This window comes from Agelaius phoeniceus, chromosome 3 (assembly GCF_051311805.1).
Source record: "Agelaius phoeniceus isolate bAgePho1 chromosome 3, bAgePho1.hap1, whole genome shotgun sequence".
Lineage (NCBI taxonomy): Eukaryota > Metazoa > Chordata > Aves > Passeriformes > Icteridae > Agelaius > Agelaius phoeniceus.
In genome coordinates, this window is record NC_135267.1 from 9978994 (window position 1) to 10002289 (window position 23296).

Below are 23296 nucleotides of genomic sequence, written 5' to 3' on the forward strand. Positions count from 1 at the left end.
TGTTGATTATTATTTCTCGCGGCTCCGCTGCGGCGCCGTGTACCGGCTCTCTCACTCCAGGACTGCTCTTGTCTTCACAGAGAGAGGCTCCGGGGAAGTCACCCAGCGTCCTGGGGGCAGCCCGCGGCCGTGCGTTCCGGCCCTCGGATTGACAACGGATCACGGGAAAAAACGGGATTACTATGACCCTCTTCCGAGGAGCTATGCTGCCCGCCATGAGTAGGAAAAAAGGCCAGAAATACATCGTTTGGTTGCTGTCTGGTGCCTCAATCTTCTAGCTTTTTTTTTTTTTTTTTTTAATGCAGTTGCTTGGAGTGCTGACCTGCATTGGATAAATGCCTTCCCCATCTAATTGACTCTGCTTTTCAGAGTATATTTACTTTTTTTTTCTTTTTTTTTTCTTTTTTTTAAAGAACATCTTTACTCTTCAATTTTTGTTTGCATTTACACAACAGAACGGTTTTTCTGAGTAATGGCCGCGCTCAGAATCACAGCCTGATGCTCCGGAGAGATGAATTGCAGATGAGTTTCCCTTCCACCTTTGGATGAATCTCTGGAGTTTAAATTGTAGCAAGGAAGCGGGAAAAAAACACGATGAAAGAGAAGTCCAAAAATGCTGCCCGGACTAGACGGGAGAAAGAAAACAGTGAATTTTATGAACTGGCTAAATTACTACCCCTGCCCTCCGCTATCACCTCTCAGCTGGACAAAGCATCCATAATCAGACTCACTACCAGCTATTTAAAAATGAGAGTGGTTTTTCCAGAAGGTAGGTGGGAATGCCTATTCGTCTCTATTTTCGTTCTGATCCAGATGTCATTTATCACTTTTAAGGTAAAAAAAAAAAAAAAAAAAAAGAAAAGGGAAAAAAAAGAAAAGAAAAAAAAAAGAAAAAGGTCAATCCTTCGGGGTGTGCTTGGAGACAGGGTGCCCTCCGCTGTCACTTCCCTCTGTTGTAAATACTTTCCCTTTAGCTCCTATGACAGGTTTGGTTGGAGACTTATGGTGTTTTTGTCAACACTTGAAGGCACTGAGCTCTGCTGCGTGTTCTGCTACAGCAAACCCGGGTTTTCTTTTCCCCCAGTCTTCCAGTCAAATGTTCATCCCCCACCAAGCACACGCGAGGCCTAAGAGGGCATGATTCACCCCTATTTATAGTAATTCTGCGAGAGCGAGTTAGTATATGGGTAAATATTTACATAAGTCTATGCAAAGTCCTAAAGCCTTAGTTCAGCTCTCGAGGAAAGGTGCGGTGTACAGGTACAGGACACGCGTGCAGGCGTGCTCACACCCAGGCTAAATAAATAAGTCGAGCACACTGAATCACATCATGTGTGTGAGTGCGTTGTGTCTCGTTCTGAGGATCACTAGGGCACTTTGAGGGCGTTAATCGACCTCGAAAAATTTTAGCAGAAGTTTTGCACCCAGACGTATTCAATCGCCCTGACCACCCAGTGCTGCAAAACCAGTGGCCCAGCCCAGACATGACTCTCCTCGACAGGCAACAGTAAACTTCACGTTGACTTCCACAGCAGCAACAGCCCGCCTGTCTAGCAAAAGAAAACTTAAGCGTCCTGAAGTGTCTCGCTTTTAAATAGTACCAGGATCTAAAGCGATCGTCTTTGGTCTTCTAGATCGGCTGCCAAGAAAAACAAACAGAACAAAGTTAAGAGAGTCAGAATAAAGTTCTTCCGTGTTCTCACTCTATTGATTTTATAAGACGTAGGGGGGGGAAAAAAATCACGAACCTTTTATTTAGATCAACTCGATGGAGTTGTGGTCTGTGTGAAAGAAAAGGTATCAAGAGGTTTTTGGGTTTTTTTTTTTTTCCCTGACCTAATACAAAATTCGCTGCATCTTTTGTTGAAAAGCGAGTGTACATAGAAAACAACATAATATGTCCCCATGAGTTTTCTGTAGCTGTATCTCGACTCGGTTGGCCTATATTTTTTATAAATTAAGAGCGTGTATATGGCCTAGTTTTGTTTTGCTCTAGTTTTGTCTGATTTGGTGGGTTGAGGGGTTTTTAATTTTTTTCCCCCGGTTAAATGTGTGGACTACTGGTACTAATTCTACTTTTTAAAATAAATATGCAATGTGGCAGTCATTTGGATGGGGGAGGTAATCTCACACCCCCCTCCCCGCCCCAGGTTACAGATGAACCTTTATACCTAAAGTCCGCGGCAGTAATTTTCAATCCAGTGCATTTTACAATGATTTCTTGAAATAACTTTCCTTATCATTGAGTCACTTATAACCAAAGAAAGGGTTAAACGAAACCTTTAAAAATAATAATTAAAGTCTTCATCAATCCACTTTCTTCTTCTATTTGCTCTGCCACCTTGAAGATCATTATGCGGGACAATCCCCTGTTTCAAAGCAGACGGAGTTGTCCTTTATGCTGTCAGCGCATACTTTATAAAAATAAAGCTATTGCAAACCCTGATGCCCATGATGTTCCTAAAAGGATTATTAGCAATGATTTGTCAACTCCTGCGGTCTCAGTAGGCTACCTTTCTGCGTGATTTCGAGCAGGTCTCGTCAATTACTGGTGCCTATGTAGCGGGTTGTTTGATCAGAAGAAGCATATGGTGTTGCTTGTAGGCTGTGAGTAATCATGGGAAGAGAAGAATAGCTGATCCCCGTCCCTCGGTGGCAGCGCAGGATGCCTGAATGCCCTGGGGAACCGTGTGGCGAAGCGCGCCGGGGCCGGGGCCGCTGCCGGCCGCAGCAGATGCTAATTTGAGTGCGGAGGCAGCGGGGGCGGCTGAGCGGGGCTCGGGGGGCAGCGGAGCCTTCGCAGCCTCATTAAAGGCAAACTGCGCAGTAGAAAGAAAGGCAGGGAGCAGGCTCGGAAGGCCTCGCCCCTCCGAGGCGCTGCCGCGGGAGGCCCAGCGCCGAGCGGGCTGCAGACCCACGCGGGACCGCCGTGCCCGCATCCCCGGGGCCGCGCATCTCCGCGCAGGGCCGCGCTGCGAGCGGGGCACAAAGGCCCGAGAGCGGGAGTCGCAACGTGGCGTGGAGCCGGGAGGCTTCCCCGCCGTCCCACGCCGGTTCCCTCTCCCTCCCACGTACTTCCGAGGAGGCGGGGAGCGGAGAGCGGGGCCCGGCTCGGCCCCGGCCCCGCGGGTTTCCCTGCGCCCGCCCGTGCCGCTGTTAAACACGAGCGAGGCGCCCACGCTGTGCCTGGCCGTGCGGGAGCCGAGCCCGGGTGATTTTTCCCGGGACCCCGGGGAACCCAGTGGGCTCCGGGAACGCGGCGGAGCAGCTTGGGCTCCCGCTGCGGGTGTGCTTGTGCTTGTCCGGCTGGTGCGAGTGTAGGGAGGCAAGGAAGCGAGGGGCTATTCTGGTTTTCCAGTGCCTCCACCCAGGAAAAAAAAAAAAAAAAGCCATCGCTTCTCTGGGAAAGGAGAACAGGTAGTGGCAGCCAGGGAAATGACGCACGGAAAAGACAATTCTTTCTGAACGGAGGAGGCAGGGCAGGGATGTTGGATGGATGTGCTGGGGTTCCTTTCGCTTGTATTTCCCTGGGGAGGAAAGCGATACATGCATAGGGACAGACCCGATGAGTTGGCCAAAACACTGGAGAAGGTTAGTAGGAGGCTCGGGAGCCCGGCGGAATGTCATGTCGTACATTTAAAGAGATCTTGGAGGAGTCAGGGTAGAGAAACGTTGTCTCCGTAAGAGCGAGCTGCACTTTCAGAGTAACTCATATCCCCTCTCCCCGGTAGAAGAGCGAATTTCCATCTGCCCATAGAGTGCTTACATAGAGTTGGTTGTAAATAATCACGTACAGAAAGATATACACTCCTCATCGCCGCGCACACGCGGGGCTGGGGACAGGGCGGAGAGAATCGGTGTGCGCTTGTCTGCATATTTTTGTGTCTGAAAGGTCCCTATAGAGAAAGAAGGTGGGTAGATTTCGGGTTCATTTTGGAAACAAGAGTTTTCTGGGAGTGAAACGCCAGGAGAATCACACACAAAATAAGCACGTGGGGTTTGCTTCTTACCCCCAGACATCTAAACATAAGGCAGTTGCACTGGACAAACTTGACAAACCGGACAGAAATTTTTCTACGGGCTTCTCTCTCGTAATTTTTGTGCAATTCTCACAAGTTATTGAAACGCTAGGGTTGCTCTTTCTGCCCCTAATTTCAGTTCATTATGTCTTCAGCAGATTAAACCTGCCAAGGACGAAAGTCCAAGATGTAGGTTTCTTGCATCGTTTCATTACTAAAACACTTCTTTTCAGGAGGAGAAAGCGTATAAGACCTATACTGCTTTTCGGTGATCAGACAGCTTTGGAAAGAGTGAATATCTGCTAATTTTCTGAGGACATTAAGGAAGAGTTTTAAGGGTTGTTTGTTTGTTTGTTTTTTTCAAGCAGAATTAATTAATTAACTCCTGATTTGACGTTCATTATAAATAAATACTAATATTTTAATTTAAATCGCTAATGTAAGTAATGCAAAAAATAGGTAGAAAAATCTCCAGGGTGTCAAAGGACTAAAAGATTTTTCCACCAAAAACTATGCGATCACCGTTACTGTAGCGGGGTAATTCTTCACTGACCTTCGGCAGTATCCAGAAGGGAAGGGAGAAAAAAAAATTAATAAAACCCAAACAAAAAACACAGGTGGCACAATAAATAATTTTTGTTTGGGTTTTGTTTTTCTTTTTAGTTAGGAATATTTTTAAGGTCCTATTCTCCATCCGCGACCAGAGATGCAAAAGGAGGGTTTGCAGTCTGTGCTAGTGGGAAGGGATCGTTTTGGCGCAGAGAGGCGTTTGCTTTTCGAGACAAAAGCAGAGACTCCGTTTACATAAACTTTCGCCGAATCAGGATGGTTAACATTTCAATATTGAAACCCTTAACCTTGTTTTATTTTAAAGGGGGAAGAGATCAACAGAAAAAAAAAATCCGTTTCCCACGTGGATAGGTGATTTAATGCTGTTTTTCTTGCTGCAAAGGGAAATGATTGAGCATTAGGTTTCAATGTTTATTTTCTTACAGAAGTTTTTCTCATTTAAGCAGCAGTTTACTCTCCACGCTGAATCTCTGTTTAATTCCAGTTTTGATGTGAACTTAAAATGTAAAGAGCAGAACTAAACTACTAGCAGGATCGTTGAAAAAAAACCCCACAGATTTATGTTTTAGAAGGAATACTTAATGAGAAGAGCGGGGGAAAAATCGTATTTCCTTTGGAAACATACAACCATTTTCACGTTGGAGAATATTTTTCAACTTGCATATAAACTGCGTGTGCGTTGGCGCAAATCCTTCCTTCCCCTATTTCTTCGAAATAAGGGCTACTTGAATTTGAGTCTTCTGGAGAAATGAATAAGTAGTTGGTGCTCAAAAATGCCCTGATTTTTTCCCCCTCTCTCAAATTTGGACATGGTTCCGTTTGTTTGCATTTCAAAGCGCAATTCCGCTACCTCGTGTTTGCCAAAATCCTGTTTTTTCTTTCTACGGTGAAACAGCCTCAGCATTATTTCCACAACCATTTTCTTAACAGGGATGTTTGTTTAGTCAACAAGGCTTTTCCTCCCTATTATTATTATTTTTATACAGAAATAGGGATGCTAATTTATCTCTACTTCAAATGAATACATGTGATTTACCGAGATAATAAATCTTTACAAAACCTTGCTAATGGCATCCGCAGGCAGTGGAAATCAGCAGCTTTTTTTTTTTTTAAGCATAGCTTATTCTATTCCATCTGAACCCTCCGACGGCGACCCAGTCCTTCACAGAAGCCTCATTTGGCCGAGATTTTGAGTTATCATTAACCACTGCCTGTTAAATTAACTGGGAAATCAGCTCTGTCTGGCGTTAGGCGATGGCAGAACGGAGCGCTGGCGGCAGACGATTTAATTAAATGGTTAATCGAATCAAGCTAATTCCTCGATACAACATCCAGTTGCCTTTTGGCTTGTCGGTGACTAGGACGTGCAGGTTCTGCTCCCCCGACTCCCGGAGCTGTTGTTTGTCATTTCCCCTGGACAGAGAGGGAGAATGACCGCTTGGGAGATGGGGATTGAGCTGTCCTGTCTCCCTCTTCCCAGACAACTCCTGTGCCCCGCTTGTCCCTTGGTATTAAGGAGGCAGCAGTGCCGAGGGGCAGTGGGAGGCAGGAAAGGTGCTGCCTGAGGAGCCGCTCACAAGGCGACATTCTCGTCCCCCCTGTAGAGAGGCTTTGCTGAGCAGGTTGAACGGAGCCGGTGCCCGTGCCCGGGCCGACCTTCGTCGCCGTCCTGCCCAGCACGGAAGGGGCGAGCCCCGGGGCGGAGGTGACCGGGGGTCCCGCATCCCGCGCCCTTTGTGGGGTCAGCATTCCCTCGGCGCCGGCGGGCGAGGGGTGAGCTGCTGCTTCTCCTTTTTTAATAACCATACAGCGGCTCTTATAAGGGCAAAGAAAACGCAGCGAAACCAAAGCGTACGGAGACGTCCCCGGGCCACGGCCCCCGGGAGGCGGCGGAGAGACCTGGGAAAGCGGCGGCAGGGGCCGCTGCCCAGAGAGGGAGTTTTGAGGAACTCCTGGAAGAGAAACCCGCGATGGACCTGCTGGGACCCACTTAGGGAAGACTCCCTGCGGCTGGCCCGTCGGGCAGCGTTGCCGCACAGCAGCGGGCTACCTCCGGGAGAGCCCCAAGCCTCTCCCTCTGCCCATCCACAGCAGCAGGAAAGAACTCCCTGCCTCCGGGGCTTCGCCTCCAAGCCAGCTCCCCTGGGCCTCGCCCGGCCGTGCGGGGCGGTGCGCCAGACAGGGGCAAACCCCGGAGGGGCCCCGCAGGGAGCTGGCCTCAGAGTCTGGCCCCCAAAGAAGTGGGTCTGGAGCTCAGGGTGGGCTCTCCACTGGGTGTTTTTAAACGGGGGCGTCAAGTCGCCTGCTACAGTGAATCCGGATTGCGCTGAGGTTTCATGACTGCGAGCCCGCTGGGGAAATCGCCGTAACTGCTTTGAAAAGCCGGCAAATCAGCGCAAAGTAGATAAGGGCTTGCATCTTCTGGCCACCCCACCCCCGCCCCCCTTTGCTATCGCCAGACAAAGGACGGGGTCGAGATGGGCTCTGCGCTGCAGATGCTCACAGAGGGACAAGTAACCCGGAGATCAACCAGGGCCAAGGAGCTGCCCTGGCTTCTCGGAGTCTCATTTCCCTGCGCCTGCCTTTCTCCGTCTTTGACTAGATCAAATCAGAAACGATTCAGGAATCTCTTCCCCCTTCCATGGGACAGAGGAGCTTCTTGAAACAGTATCGCCACTGGATAGGGACGGTGCCCACCCAGCCCCTGGTTCCATTGGCTGTCGGCATCAAGGCTTGAATCAATCAAAAGATGAGGGGAAGGAAGGACGGGAGCGGGGCAGTGCAGCGCGGCAGGTCTGGCTGTGCGCCCGGCCCGGGGGACAGGCTGGCGGTGCGGAGCGGCTCTCTCAGTGCCGGCGGTGGGCGCGGCTGGGTGGGAGAAGGCATTCCACAGGGACCCGCCTTTGTAGAGAGCCCATGAAACCGATGGACATGCTCTTTGATGTGGAAAGCACAGTGGCTTTCCACTGGAGAGTGCTGAGAGAAACGATGAATCAGCACGCTCACTCCGCGCAGGTTCGCGCACTATAGGTGAAGGCTGTTGGGTAACGATGAGTGATAGTCTGGATAAAATGCTTTTCTTTTCTTCTCTTAAAAAAAAAAAATCTTTTTTACTTATTTTCTTTTTTTCCATTTCCCTTCCCCCTCACAAAAGCAGACAATATCTCGTGGCACAAATAGTTTCTCTTCTCAGGAAAAAAAGTTCATCGAGTGAAAGAGATTGTTAGATAGGAGGAAGAGTTTGTTAGGCAGGAGCATATAATCCATATTTTGGCAAGAGTATCAAATTCCTTCTGAAATAAAAGCTCGATCCATTTTTAAAAAAAATTATTTTTCTGCTTGAATAACACAGCTGGGTGATGCCTTGAGCTTATGTTAGACGGTTGCTCATCATTCATTCGCCAAGAACTGACCTAAACGGTGCCTGTGGGATTAGGTCAATTTTAGTGGATCTACTTCGCCTCATTTGGTTACTAATTGGTTTCTTGTTTTATAAATCGAAATCTCATTTTCAGGAAATTACAAAACCCATGCAGCCAGTCCATGGAGGTAATCCGTGGGTCGGGGGTATTTAAATGGAAATGGTTCTACAATGCATCAAGTATTAAGCAAGAGTAAAACTTCCCCTCTATTTCCAAATGAAATGTGATCTCGCTAGCTCCTTAGATCCATAATAGATACATCCCTTCTAAGGCTACTTATGTAAATATGATAAACCAGACCGCGGTGGGGGAGGGGCCGCAGGGAAGAAAGCAAATTTTATCTGCTAAGGTTAATGTGGCATAACTTGGAAATCTTCCAAAATAGATTATGTTTTGCTTTGTCTTGGGTCACTTTAGCTGGGAAAATCCTTTGCCTAAAAACGATTTAGTTATCCTTCTTCTCACAAAGCTGCTTGTTTCTATTCCAAAGCTATTATGCTGTTGGCTCTCCAAATTACAAGAGAATCTTTAGATCTTGTTTCCAAGCGTAATCCTGGAGCAAAAGGGAGAGCTGATTTCCTTGTTTTGTTTTAAATAGACAATCAAAGGATTTGCAGAATTTTCTGCGGTAGGTCAAGTGCAAGAAATCACAGTTTGCCCCCTCGATAAAAGGAAATTGGATGTTAAAGCGAATAGACGGGGGGAGGGAAAATTAGTGGAGGGGCTTTCTCTTATAATCTTTGAAAACAGTATTTAAGAGGCATCAGGAGAGGCCGTCGATTTGGGAGAGGCTGGGATTGGCAACGTTTAGAAATAGTCTCCGACTTGAAAGTACTGAAAACATCTGGGCAGCACAAAGGATCGTCTCATGTGACAGGATTTGAAAAAGCCGGTTCAGGTAGACAAGTGAAAACGTTTAATTATAAACCATGAGCAGACAGAGCCCAGCAGCGCGGGGTTTCCACCTGAAACATATAGAGGAGCTCAGCGCGCCGTGAAGAACCTCCTTCCCGAGGGAGGTTAACCTGCAATGCCCGTGAGCTGTTCATTAACCCGCTGGGGTCGGGTTATTTTCCCTTTTAGGAGAAGAATAATTAGAGCCGTAAACTTAGATTAATAAGCAACTTAAATCATAGGCGGGCAGTGCAGATTCAGTCTTGAATAAAGAAACCCGTCACTCAGATTTCCCTCCGGGTGGGGGACGTGGCAAGGAGCCAGCTCAGCGCTAACGGGCCATCCTGGCTCCCCAGCAGAGAAACCTTCGAGGAGCTCGGGAAAAACAAATATACCGTGGGGTTTTCTCTCTTTTCCTGGAAGCTGCGTAAGATTTGCCAGCTCCTTCCTGAATACAGGGGGCGGAGGTGATCCTCCATCCTGGCGGCTGGCTCCCCCCTTAATTGGAGTGGAGGAATTAATGAGAAGGAGCCTGTTTCTGACTGGCGACCTGCTACATGCTGAAGCTGCAGGATGAGGGACGGGACAGAGAGAATCTCCTGCCTCTGTGGGGCTGTGAAGTTAAGGAAGAAGGAGAAAAGTGTAGGGGTGGTGAAGAGACAAGTTGTTGTGAAGAGGCAGAGGAGGAAGGGGAGAGAAGGAAGCGAAAGGCGGGGACGAGAGGGGCGCACGGCTCGGGCGGTGGGGAGGGCGCGCAGGGGCCGCGCTGGGATGGATGCCCCGTTCAAAGAGCGCGGAGGAAATCGTTACCTTGGCTCGGACCGGCAAACACCTGGGTGAGGCCGCTCAATAGCGATGGATGCCCGCGGCTGCCTGCTGTCAGCACCTCGTCTGTTTGTCTCGAAATAACTGGAAAACGAGGTCTTGCCTTTCCCGAACCCGCACTGCGGGAGTGAGCACATCCCGCCGGCTCGGGTCCCCGTGCTACCTGCACCCCAGCCATCGATCGGGATTTGTAGGTTTCCCTTCCGTTTTACTCTGTCTTACTCCTTGTGCGTGTCAGAGTGAGACTTATTTCATGGCACAAGCCTCAAAGGTATTAAGTGACCCGTTTAAATTATTTCAGCAACAACACCGTGAAAAGACATCGTCCATTAATAGCTTTACTCCGGTGAAGTAACTTCCACGTGGCTTTTATTACTGCTCATTTTGCATAGGAGAGAACAAGACGCGTGTAAAACATAAGGCAAATCCGGAAAGATTAATTTCTGGAATGGGCTCTATGGAGGCACATCACCCCTCCCTGCAGCGGGAGCCATCCCGCCCACCGGAGCAGCAGGAAGAGAGATGGAAGGGATGGAGGTGAATCCTGGAGGCAGACTTGGTGGGGCAGGAGGGAGGGCGGTCCGTGCCGTTGGACAGTGACGAGAAATCGTGAGATTAGGACGCTTCCCCTCAAGTTCAAGTGGGACAGTTCCCAGCAGCCGAAAGCAGCACTGAAAAGCACTTGGATCTGGCATGCTGTTACACTTAGGTCTTAAAAATTAACTTCACCGTTAACTCAAAATAAGTATTCGGGTATTTTTCTCTCTGAGGAATTAGATATTAAAAAAACCAACCAAACAAAAAAACAACAAAAAAAACCACCACCACCCACAAATGAGGCTTTTATGTGCAACGAAGTCACATCTACTTTTCCAAAGATTGTATGAATATACGTTTTAGAGTGTAGACAAGGAAAAAATGTTCCACACTACCCCCCCCCCCCGCCAAAATCAGGCCCACACGAGTCAATTTTTCATCTCCTCATCTTACTTTTCCGTTTTGTTTGTCTTAAATAATAGGACTTGGAGAAGCCTGGGGCCACTCCAGTCGAACCAGCCCACTGGATAATGTTGGACGGGAACTGGGATCCCATCTTTTGCAGGTACTGGTCTGGAAACGACAGGCATATGGTATTAATGATTAAAGAAATAATTCCCTCTTCTGAGCTTTCAATTGCCACCTTGACTAATTTTTAACCGTTCAAGTGTTTAATAGAAAGGTAGGCAGGAGGGGAACCACTTCAGAAATGTGAACCACTGTGATTCAGTGTCGTGTATTTCATTGTTGGCTTGGTCCCTCTGAGTCCTTTGCCTCAGAATCATCTAACACTGCGTCCACAGAGAGGGATTTACAGTGTGTCTCAGGGTGCCAGAGACACAGGAGCACGACTTTTCCCCAATTTATTAACAAGGTGACACATATCATCAATGTTGTGAAGCTCAGAGTGGTGTGGCAGGGAGAGGCTCAAGCGGCAGGTTAGGGACGGCTGTCCGGGACAGAAGGGCTCAGCGGGCACCGACATTAGCAGAGACACAAATCAGGGAGGACAGATCTGAAAACTCACAACGCTCTGAAATACTAAAGAACACTAGTGATGACCATCACCACGTATTTCTGGTGGAATCGTGTGGCCTTTGGAGGGCCTATTCTGTTCTTGCTACACCCAGAAGTCCCGTCTGTGTCTGCTGAAATGTACCTGACAAATTGTCTCATTTACACATAAACACTCATTCATCGCCTAAATTCTCCTTATAAAATAGGCAAGCACTAAACCCCCATGACATTTTAAATAGGATAGAGGTATTTGGGATTTCTGGGACCCACATATTAATCACCAGATAGCCAGGACCTCTTCTTAGATACTTTCAAGGCACTTTCAAGGCGTTACTTTTGAGCTCGGCCCCTCTGAGAAGTGGGTTGTATCTCAGGGATCCAGGAGCTTTAGAGGGATTATTGTCCAAGATTTGCCCATTTCCTTCCAACTTTTTGAATAATCAGAGCCTGAACATCGACGCCTGTTTGCTAAAATAAATCAGAGGGACAGGTATATAGTGGGTCTATCTATTAATTTAATTATATTCCCTACCCTTTTCTGCAGACGTTGGATGGTTTCATATTTGTTGTGGCTCCGGATGGCAAGATCATGTACATCTCGGAGACTGCCTCGGTGCACCTGGGCTTGTCGCAGGTACTCTGGGGGGCCTGCTAGCCCCTGTGCTTGCCTGTACCACCCCCGCGACTGACAGGAGAGGGTGCGCGGTGCCGGCCATGAGCCCCCCTACTCCTCCTCCTCCTCTCTCACAGGTAGAGCTGACCGGCAACAGCATTTACGAGTACATCCACCCCGCCGACCATGACGAGATGACGGCGGTGCTGACGGCGCACCAGCCTTACCACTCGCACTTCGTGCAGGGTAAAGCACACAGCCCCCGCCCCCGCCGGGCCGCCGCGGCCGCGTAGGGAACCGCGCAGAGCCAGCGGAGCCCCTGGCTCACCCCACCTCTGCCTTTCCCCCTTCCCAGAGTACGAGATCGAGAGATCCTTTTTCCTGAGGATGAAGTGCGTCCTGGCCAAGAGGAATGCGGGCCTCACCTGCGGTGGCTACAAGGTGCGTGCCCGCGGCCAGATTCCCCGTTCCCCCCCGCACGAGCCTGCCCGTGTCCCTGTGCCGGGAAGGCTGTGAAAATGGGGAGAGAAGAGGGGGTGAGATCTCTTCTCGCGAGGGCTTTCTCAGCCCAGGACTCTTTCATGTGGTCCATTTCTCTCAGAGTTTCAGGTTGAAGAGCTCAAACCACAAAACCAAAACCAAGCAATCGAGCTCCCCTTGATGTTTGTTTGTGGGCTTTTTTTATCTTTTATTATTATTATTATTTTACTGTTTGAACTGAACCTCGCACAACCTCTGATGCTCCCAGTGACAGCTTTCAGGATAAAACCGGAGCCCCGGTTAATTTATTTCTTACTTAGGTAATTCATCAGCTGCAGAGGTAGCTCTCCCAGTCAAGGGTTTTGACCAGGTGCTTCATGCGGTTCTGCTCGGGGCTCCTCGGTAAGGAGAGCCCCACGCTGTCTCTTAACTCCTCGCTGCTTTGTCAGCCACACAACGCCGAGGAGGGGGTTGTACCCATAACCCAAGGAGATGTCGTGTCACGATATACCGTAGACTAAGAACACCTGCTGAACCCCAAGAAGAAACTTCTTAATAATAGAGAAGAGTGGACGTGGACAGCAGTTGTCTGCAAGGATACGTTTAGGAGATACACTTAAATCAAAGGTGCTTTTTGGCGATGGATTGCGCCTGCTCCATCCATATAACAGACGCATCTTACACATGTGACATATGCACACATGTAAACCCTTTCTCACGCGCATACACTCTTCATTACAAAGTCGTAACTGGATTGGCAGTTCCGCGTCTTTCCTTTTCAGAAGAATAATAAAAGCGCAGTTAGGAGGTGAGCCAAAAACCACTTAGGCCAGTGGAAAAAAAAAAATCTTGTTGACTCTAATGGGCCTTAGATCGACGCTGAACTCTAGTATGGGAAAAAAATCATCCCGGACAGAAAACTCCCAAACGGTGCCACTTTGCCAGGGCAGAGACGCAGGTCAGCGGCTCCCGCGAGCCCCGCAGCCGCACCGCACCGGGATGGGGGGAATCGTCCGGGCCCTCTTCATGGGGAGGGACTCAGCACACCCTTCCCCCCTGCTGAGTAGTCGCCAAGCTTTCCTGTGTCTCCGGCAGGTGATTCACTGCAGCGGGTACCTGAAGATCCGCCAGTACAGCCTGGACATGTCTCCCTTCGACGGCTGCTACCAAAACGTTGGCTTGGTCGCCGTGGGCCACTCGCTGCCGCCCAGCGCCGTGACGGAGATCAAGCTCCACAGCAATATGTTCATGTTTCGGGCCAGCCTAGACATGAAGCTCATATTCTTAGATTCCAGGTAGAGCTGGCGTTGTTTCCAAATCTATTCCCCTAGCCCGTCCCTTCTTCCCCAGGCCTCCTCTCCTGTCCTCTCACCCACTTATATTTGCTGCTTATGTCTCTTGCAGGGTAGCTGAGCTAACAGGTTACGAGCCCCAGGACCTGATAGAGAAGACCCTTTACCATCATGTCCATGGTTGTGACACCTTTCACCTACGTTGCGCACATCACTTGTGTAAGGAGATGGTCTTCTTGTTTAAAACCCCACTCCCATCCTGTCCCTTTGCAGAAGGACTTTGGGGTTGCTGGGATTTACCTCTAGGTCGGCACGTGAAAAGCCAGCTCTCTGGAGGGCAGAATAAGCAAAATCTTCTTCAGGTTTTAGTGAAACAAGGTTAGATAGAGACTGAACTCTGGACGCAGGTGGCAAACGGAGGGGATTGGGAATTTTCCATCCTTTTCTTTTGGTTGTAGGACAAGAACTGCCCTGCACAAATCTCAGGCGCTATTGTCTCTTCAAATTTGAGTTAGGAAAACCCTTTTTCCTGCTCTAAAAAGCCATACCAGTGAAATATCAGTACTTTTATTTCACTTCCACCAAGTCTCACAAACCTTATCTGCATATCTAATTTCGACTGCAGTAGTGAGCCTGATTTGGCGAGATGTACTTTATTCTATTTTGATATCTCGATGACATTAATACACGGATAGATGAATAGAAAGGATACCGATTTCCGGTAAGTTTCCTTACAGAGAGCATAACGAGAAGAGATAAAACCCAGACAGATTTATAGAACAAAATCTCGATGGTGATACTTCAGGATAGGGGTGTGCGGGGTTCGGTTGCCGTAGCCGACCGCACACACACACACACACACACACGCACACCTCGGCCCTACCAATCTCCCCTGTTAGCCTGTGATAACGATCTCAGGTACTGAGATAAGCCCTGCCTGGGGGCTCCACCACCCTTGTCCTCATGTGCCGCTGAGAGATTCCTAACCCCTCTGGCTAAGAGGGTCCTAACCCCTCTGGTCGCTCACAGGGCTCCGGGAGGAGTGTGCGCTTCTTCCCGGGGCTTATCAAACCAGAGGTGGGAGCCACGCTGAGGGTCTCCTCGCTTTGTCCCCGCAGTGCTGGTGAAAGGGCAAGTGACCACCAAGTACTACCGCTTCTTGGCCAAGCACGGCGGCTGGGTGTGGGTGCAGAGCTACGCCACCATCGTGCACAACAGCCGCTCCTCCCGCCCGCACTGCATCGTCAGCGTCAACTACGTGCTCACGTGAGTCAGCCTGGGGCCGCTCCGAGCGGCGGGGGCCGGCCGGGACCCAGTACCGGGCGGGCACCTGCGGGCGCGCCCCGCTCTGCCCGGCCCGGGGCCGCTCCTCCCTCCCTCCTTCCCTCCCTCCGCCCGTCCTTCCCTGCCACCGCCTCCATTCCCCCCTCCCCTCGCCGCCGCACTGACCAGGGCAGGCTCGCCAGGTCTGCTAGGAAACACATTGAGCGCTTTCATCCAGATGAAGGGTTTCCCGTCTGCCTGTTTCTTTCTCTTTCGAGAGAGGAAAAGATTTAGAGGTTTGTCACCCACATATTTTGCTGCCCCCCTCCTTTTTTTTTTTTTTTTTTTTTTTTTTTAGTTTAAATGCACCCAGCATTAAATAAAATTTAATGCAGCGTAAAAGAAAAGGCTTCCACGTACGGAGTTATTTATACTCAACAAACAGGACATCTGTTTTTCTTTTCAAAAATCTGGGGTTTGAAGTTCTTAATTTCATCCAGAGTCTCTATCAAAGCTCGGAGATTTCTTTTTTGTTCTTGGAGAGCGATCCTTACAGTGAACCACAAAGAAAGTTGGTGACCAGAAGGGTCAATTGAACTTAAAAAAAAATTAAAATTAAAGAGGGAAAAAAAATCAGAGTAAGTGCTGAGATACCATACATCTCAATACATCTCCCAGCATTTTGGAACGGCTAGGTTGTGCCCTAGCTATCCTGCTTGTACTGAAACACAGAGGCCCAGTGAGGGAAGGGAAGGGAAGCTCGGCTGGGCAATTTTTAAGTGTTTTCATGGTAGTTATTACTATCCCCTCTGGACACGGCAGTGGCTGTTGCCGGCAGCACTGATGCTTCATTAGCATCGTAGGACCAGTGTGGCCGGCGGTCCTTCGTTGATCCTTGGGACTGAATATTCCTCTGTTCTGCTGCCTTTTTTTTTTTTCTTCTTCTTCTTCTTCTTCTTCTTCTTCTTCTTCTTCTTCTTCTTCTTCTTCTTCTTCTTCTTTTCTCTCCCTGGAGACAAAAGTAGGTATTGGAAGCATCTGAGAGGCACAACCCTCCCCTTTCCTAAAAGAAATGATGGCAGCATCATGATCTTGCCATCATGGCTTTGGTGCGTGCACAGGTGGCAAGTGGTTTGGTAGCCCAGTTTAAGGAGTGCTTCCCAAAATGAAGTGGCTCGACCATGGCTCTGGTGGAGTGGGAAAGGAGTTGCAGGTCACAGCACCTGCACTTCTAGGGTGTAATCCCTTTGGTATGTAAGGTGATAATGGGCGTCGTGCTCTAAGATGGGACATTGTACCTGCATGAAAAAATAGACATTTTGGTCAGCACCCTGCTATAGTCAACAAACTGCAATTCCCCTTTAAAGCAAATTTATTTAATTTTATTTGGTATGGGATGTCATTTCCTCAGAAAGGATGAGTATCAGCAGAGATGTTATCACTTCTGCTCTAGCTATTCTGCACATTTTTATGTCCATTTCCCCTATACCAGTCCCTCTCTGTATTTTTTGCGGTTTATGCTTCCCAGTTAAGTCCAAGCACCTGCTTTGGGTGAACGGGGAGCAGCAAAGACAGAAGTTTGTGCATTGTAATGCTAAGAAAAAAGGAGCCCTAAGGCAACTAGCATGCTGGAGTGGTTTTAGCTCCAGAAACGCTACGGTTTTCTACGATCATTCGAGATTACCGGTCGTTTCCCTCTTCTTTAATCCCCAAAGCGTGAACATCAATCACGGAATTCTGCCTCAAATGATCCGAGTCGAAACGAAACACCCCTGCGGACCTGCTGCAAGCACAGCTGGGCATCTGGCAGGATCTGTCCCTTGCTTCCCATGGCACGGGAATTTCAGGCTGGCACGGCAAGCAAGGAGTGCCCTGGTTCCCTGTGGGGGCCGGTCAGACAAACCCGTCAGAGCTGTGTCCCAGCAGCGTGACAGGTTGTACCATGTGCCTGTGTCCTGTCAGCCCCCGCTGTTCGCGGGCCGCCCGCACCTCCACAGCCCCGCTGCGCCTCTGCCCGCGGGGGCGGCCACCGGACAGGCCCCGAGTGTCCGGACAGGCCCCGAGTGTCCGGACAGCCCCTGAGCGTCCGGACAGGCCCTGAGCTTCCTGACAGGCCCTGAGCGTCCGGACAGGCCCTGAGCGTCCGGACAACCCCCGAGCGTCCGGACAGGCCCTGAGCTTCCTGTCAGGCCCCGAGTGTCCCGACAGCCTCCGAGTGTCCTGACAGGCCCCGAGTGTCCGGACAGGCCCCGAGTGTCCGGACAGGCCCCGAGCGTCCGGACAGCCCCTGAGCGTCCGGACAGGCCCCAAGCGTCCTGACAGCCCCGAGCGTCCTGACAGCCCCCGAGCGTCCTGACAGTGCCTGAGTGTCCCGACAGCCCCCGAGCATCCTGACCGGCCCCGAGTGTCCTGACAGCCCCCGAGCGTCCGCGGTCCCGCGTCCCGGCAGGAATCCCCGGCAGTCCGGGAGCTGCATTCGGAGTGCCTCAACACTCTCCTCCCCGCCTCCCAAAACGGCCCTGCAGAGAGGACGATTTCCCCCTCAGGAGCGGTACCCTAACAGGGTGACCCCTCCTCTCTGGCTGATTTATCGCTGGAGGCAGAGTCTTTATACTTTGGTGCATGTATATGGATTTTCAGAACCTGCTTGCAGCCAAATTGATATGTGGGAGGGCTATAGCTGTGCTTTCAAGATTTCCCTTAGAGAATGAAATTACACCACAGGGCAACTTCCTTATGCCTTGGTGTAAATCTCCAAGTCTCCCCTTGCACTCTTGGCTGAATTGCCTCGAGTGTGAAGGACGGCAGGAGGCAGGGAGGGAGCCAGGCTGACTAAAGAAGGGATGCTGAAAGTTGGGAGGTCCAGCACTGGCTGCAGCAACTGCTGTGTGCTGCTGACAGCTGCAATGTAGACACTGCCACTGCATAAAAATCTAGTTTTGATATGCTCAGGTCCTTGAGGTCTCGTTGAGCCTGGCTGGCTCTTCACTAGGGCTCTGCAGAAGAGATGGCATTCTGCTTACTTGTGCAGGAGGACTGCCACTGCTGAAATTGCTGCCTGGCCTCCAAGAGATGGGTGTAGCTTCCTCTGAATAATTAGATTATTATCATCATCATCATCATCATCATCATCATCATCATCATCATCATCATTCTTCTTGGGCTAGCCAGCCATTCAGAAAATATATGTGAAGACCAGGCCCTGCCATTTGCCAGGTGACTGTAAGCACAGAAAGGTCTGGTTTTAAAAAACTGAGATGAAGTCGGCCTCTGAAACAGAAAACTTGAGGAGGAGGGAACTGTTAGGGATAGGCTGATGGTAGCAGAGTTGGCTAGGGTGATGCTGAACTCCAACCTAGAGCAGGCTTAATTGTCTTAATGAGCTATTCAGAGTCAGCAGTATCACTCAAATGAGGAAGGCAGGTGGGGAAAATACAGAGGAAAATGTGAGGTTACAGGGACTTGTGGTTTTCCTCTGGCATGAGGTAGGCTCTACTGCAGGAGGGCTGGATGAAGGTCCTGTAGCATTCAAAATCTCCAAGTGTTTAATATATTTTATGCCAGTATGAATCTCATAGAAACTGCTGTTCTTTAAGGATGACATTGGATTTTCCCAGCAAACCAAGAGAGTCTGAGATGAGCAGTCTGTGTGTGCCCTCCTGTGCTTTTCCCACCTGGCAGTGGGTGTGTGGCAGAGCCCCTGGTGCAGGTCTGGGCAGAGGGACAGGAATAGGTGTACCCACTGCAGCCAGGCTGTCTTATGAACCCAGCAGAGAAAAACGTGCTCCCAAAAGAGAAATACAAACTTTTCCATACAGACTCTTGCATGTTTAAGATGAGGAGAAAGCAAAAGAGGTGCAAATTACTGCTTTTGAGTTTTGAAATAACAGATTCGCAATCCCACACATTTGGGGTGGCATGGTAGAACTTGAAAGGTGGGATGACTGCTGCTGAAAAATCATTTGAATATAGGAAATTTTGTTCTTTTTGGAGGGCAAATCACAGAAGGAGTCATAAGTTTTGGAAGATGCAGTGCAAGTTTTCAGCCTGCTAACTCCCTGGACCTCTCACACAGTAATTCTTCACTTAGGCAATACCCCAGGTTTGGGGTTTTTTTTGTTTTGCTTGGTCATGGGATAAGGAGCTTTTTCTCACTATTGAGAGGAACCTGCATTCTCTGTTTTGGTAAAGAGCAGATACTGAGTGCCATAAGAGCCAAAATGGTCTGGAGCAGTTTCAGTGCAGGCTGGGCAGGAAGAACAAGAATCTCTACCTTGCAACTTCCCAGCTCCCCTGAGTAAGAGTGATGATGAAAACAAAAAAAAGGATGAGAAAGATTTTATGGAAAGAAGGCCCACACACACCCCAGTTAAGAAAATTAAAAAGAGGTGATTTTAATCTTCCATAAATCTCACATTTTGAGAACATGAAAGCTAGGTTTGAGAAAAAATGCTTGCAGTAAGTATATATGCTGAAATAAATAAGCATGGTGGCAATGGAAGGTGATTTTCTTGTCTAATAGAAGTGTATAAAAAGTTAATATAAATGACCTTTAAGGACTCTTCCTTAAAGCACATATATTTGGTCATCATGATATTCTGTTTTGGATATATGAGTATAGACACGGAATATTTGTTTCTTTTCTTATTTGTTCTGTACACACAGCCACCATACCATTGATTATTAGCTGTGCATGTTTATCACAGAAATGGACTCAAGTATGAGTCAATGAATAGAGATGGAAAGTGCTGAAGTTAAGTTTATATTTAGATTGCAAACAACCTTCCTTTAAACAAAGGGCTAATGCAAAGTCCAAATCCTTTGACTTTCTGAGCATGAGCAAATATTATAATAATTTGTCCCCAGAGAAAGCTAGAGAAGCTTTCCTACATATATTTTGTTGTCCTTTAGCATTTAAAAGAATAGCAATAGTGGTGTCATATACAGATAACATGGATTAGGTACATAATTGTGACTAATCTCTGTTCTAATGACACAGCATGTATTTGATATAGTTCCAGTTGACCTCTTCATGTTACATTGTGTAACTGGCTGATTAGAAACACAAATTGAATGCAATTTATTTGAACAATTATTTCACAAATAACTGTCTTATTAACAAATGTTTTACCAAACAATGTGATAAATACAATTTAGAATAAATTAACCATTAATTGTGTCTACACACTTAATCTTTAAGTTGTTATTAATACTATTCATAGCTTTGTGTACCACCAGATTTGAAATGATGGTATAGGAAAGGTGTTATCTTTACGCATGATGGCTCAGACTTCAAAAATGTCCTGGCATATGTCCTTCCTGGCATATTAAGTGGGCTTTAGGGAATTTTGTGAAAAAATTCCCTAAAGTGAATTTGAAAAATGTGAAAAAGCTTTCCCTGTATTTGTGGACAGTTACACTTATATCTTTTCATCATTTTTCATAGAAATCCTCTTTTTGTCCTGTTTCTGGTACATCAGGTCTCACCTCTGTCTCTTCCTAGTCAATGGGAGAATCCAGAAACTGTATTTCCACACCTACAGTGTGGGCTTCCCCTTCTTGAAGGTTTCTCTCAAGCTGACCCATTTGGAATTGCCACAGAGTTGTTTCCTTAGTCATAGGGAGACACTTGTTCTCTTGTATCTCTCAAGTGGGTGATGGAGTAGGTAGGACAGAGAATACCCTGGGAAAGTTACCCTTCCTCATATTATTAGTGTTATCAGTTGCATGAGTAAGCTTAGTCATGCTTAAATACTGGAGGTATGGTTTAGTGACTTCACCTGGATAATATTTGGGGTTCTTTCTTAAATAGTTGTAAAGAGTAGCAACAAATTTGACCTGCTGCTTTTCCTTTGTATTTGTCTGTATTAATGGGAACTTTTTGCCACTTGCCTAGTAGTGCACAGAGCTGGGTCCTATTTTTTCTGTTTAATCTTCAATGTGCTTTTCCTAAGACTGGAAAGCCTACCATCATTCCCATGATTTGAATAGCAATGTAAAAACATAGACAAATTGTTTTAATAAATAAAAATGTTTGGGAAACATATGTCTCAAAGAAAAAAAAATAAAAGGACTCCTCTTGAACTGCTCAGAGCAGTATTCTGTTTGTTCACCATTAGTTTTTATTACAGACTTGTCTCCCTGAAACATTGTTTATATATTTCTTGCAAATAGGAGACAGGCTTTTCCAGGTGTCCACAATACATTTCTGCAGTTCTTCTTTGTTCATGTAGGGGCTTTCTCAGCTACCATTTGTTTAATTCACTCCAAATTTCTATGCTTGTATTTAAACCAGGTGACTGTAATGGCCAAGGCACTAAAAGTGTGGGCCAGAGCTGAGAGTCACCGTTCATATGAAGAGTTTTATTTGCTAGAGTAAGGATTAAAGGATTGCAGCTCAGCCCTATGGAAAAAATCCCCCCAGTTGTTAGTTTAAATGCATGCATGCTGAGAGTCTCACATGGCATGAAATTCAAGGTTGCAAAAAAGTGTCTTTATTCCAAGGAAGAAGAGTGACTTCAAATGCTTTCCACTTCATCATTTCCCCATTCAGTGTGGGCTGCTCCAGGCCTTTGGAAATACCCTCCTCTCAAATACTGAGTTACAGATCTTATAAAATGTTTGTCTGGGACTGAGACACATTCAATGGCTGAAACAATTACTATCTCCAGCTGTCTGCCTCACTCCACTGATGAAAGGTACAGGGCTTGCTCCAGGGACTCTTTTTCCTAAAATGCCATGGTTTATGGTTCAAGGTAAACTGCCACAGATTTTACTTTACATGGGAGTATTGGACTGTACACTGTGGCACAGCTGTTCTTGCTAGAGCGGTTGTTCACACTTTATCCTAACTCTGCCCTTCTGCAATCTGAATAGGATAAATGTGGCTTGTGAACATCACACCAGCAGCTGGGTGCTGCAGTGCTTTTTGAGGGTGTATCAGTGGTCCTTCTATGTGGCAGAGCAGCAGAGATAGTGAACCATGGAGTTAAGGGTTATATTCACTGCTCTGTGATAGTTCAGAGAACTGAAGAGGCAGCTGGAAGAGTGTATGCTGGTTTTACTACGCCACATTTGTAGCTTGTCTGTGGACTGTGTTAGTGGATGTGCAGAGAGACATGCCAAGCAGTCCACTGCTATCAAAGGATTCCCCTCCATGCTCTCACCTCTTAATACTCTGCATAAAACTGGATGCAAAACTGGCTCCTGCTCTCATAACAACAGCAGTATGTTCCTTAAGTAGGCTTACAATTTTACTAGCTCTGCTTCTGTTTCCTTAATCCGTTGCATGTTTGCTCTTGTTGCTCTGTGCTGCATCTTAGCACTGCTGCCCTTCCCATGTTGTTTCACTGTAATTATCATGAGGTGCAACAGGTGTGATAAGTTACTAAACTTTGAGGCAAGATCTTCCTGCTACATTATGTTGTTCTTGCTAGGTTTTAATTCGTACACAAATGTGGCATTTTGACACAGCCTAAATTAAGTGTTAACAAATAAATCTCCTTTGTCCATTCAACAGTGGCAAGTATCTGTTTGAAATCTAATTCTCCTTCCCTCACCTCTCTTTTGTACTTTACAGTGTGGGCCAGGCTCCAGCACATATGTTCGTACTCAGTGGGTTACTTCAGAGGCAGCCCCTTTCACTTTGATGACACTATTTATGGAGGCAGGCACTGCTCTGTGTGAACAAGGGTATAGCGTCTGACCCTTCGGAAGGCTTGGGATGGCTGGAGTCTGGAGTCAATCTCATGATCTTTAACACAGTTAGATGATTTATTCCTGTTGTTGTCTTTTGTTATCATCCACTTAGTGCAATTAAATTGCAGAAGTCCTGATTTACTAAAGCACTTGAGCACATGTCAGGCTTTAAGAGTTCTTAGACATAACTTTCAGTGCATGATTATATCCTGGTGAATTCAGTTCTGAAGTAAAAAACCCCTTAGGCACATGCATGGAAATAAGAATATTCCTTGGCTTTGCCAAATAGAGATGGCTTGAAGGACTCATTTTGTTACTGTGTTGAATTGGGGCCTAATAGAGAACAGCCGTAGTTTTTCAGCTACAAACCACTGTGTATAAATCTTGGGGACAGCAATGTTGAAAAAAACAGCTATTATCTGCAGAAGCTTCAGTGCAGCTATGGAAACTCAAATGCCTGGCTAACTAAAGTCTGGCTATACCCATAGCATTGTGCAGATATTTTGACATAACCTAGAGTGAAGACCTTTAAAACCATGCAGCATTCAATGCTCTTACATGTGTGCTGTCAGTGACGAAGAGAACATGCCCTGAAGGCTCACTGTTCCCAAGTAGCCTGCAGCTTTGATTGTCTCTGTTCTATGTTTGGCAGCTGGTAGTCTGTGC

At 47.6% G+C, this 23296-nt stretch overlaps 1 protein-coding gene across 1 annotated transcript in view; it reads left to right on the forward strand.

Moving 5' to 3' along the window:
• Window positions 1-559: 559 nt before the first annotated feature.
• The window catches only part of SIM1 (SIM bHLH transcription factor 1), a 44368-nt gene continuing 21631 nt past the window's right edge, over window positions 560-23296 (forward strand). The window contains exons 1-8 of the mRNA XM_054630126.2: window positions 560-769; window positions 10750-10832; window positions 11829-11918; window positions 12035-12143; window positions 12253-12338; window positions 13473-13672; window positions 13782-13888; window positions 14788-14935. Coding sequence (XP_054486101.1) covers window positions 595-769; window positions 10750-10832; window positions 11829-11918; window positions 12035-12143; window positions 12253-12338; window positions 13473-13672; window positions 13782-13888; window positions 14788-14935 — 998 coding nt within the window. The 5' untranslated portion in view covers window positions 560-594. The remainder of the gene's footprint in view (window positions 770-10749; window positions 10833-11828; window positions 11919-12034; window positions 12144-12252; window positions 12339-13472; window positions 13673-13781; window positions 13889-14787; window positions 14936-23296) is intronic.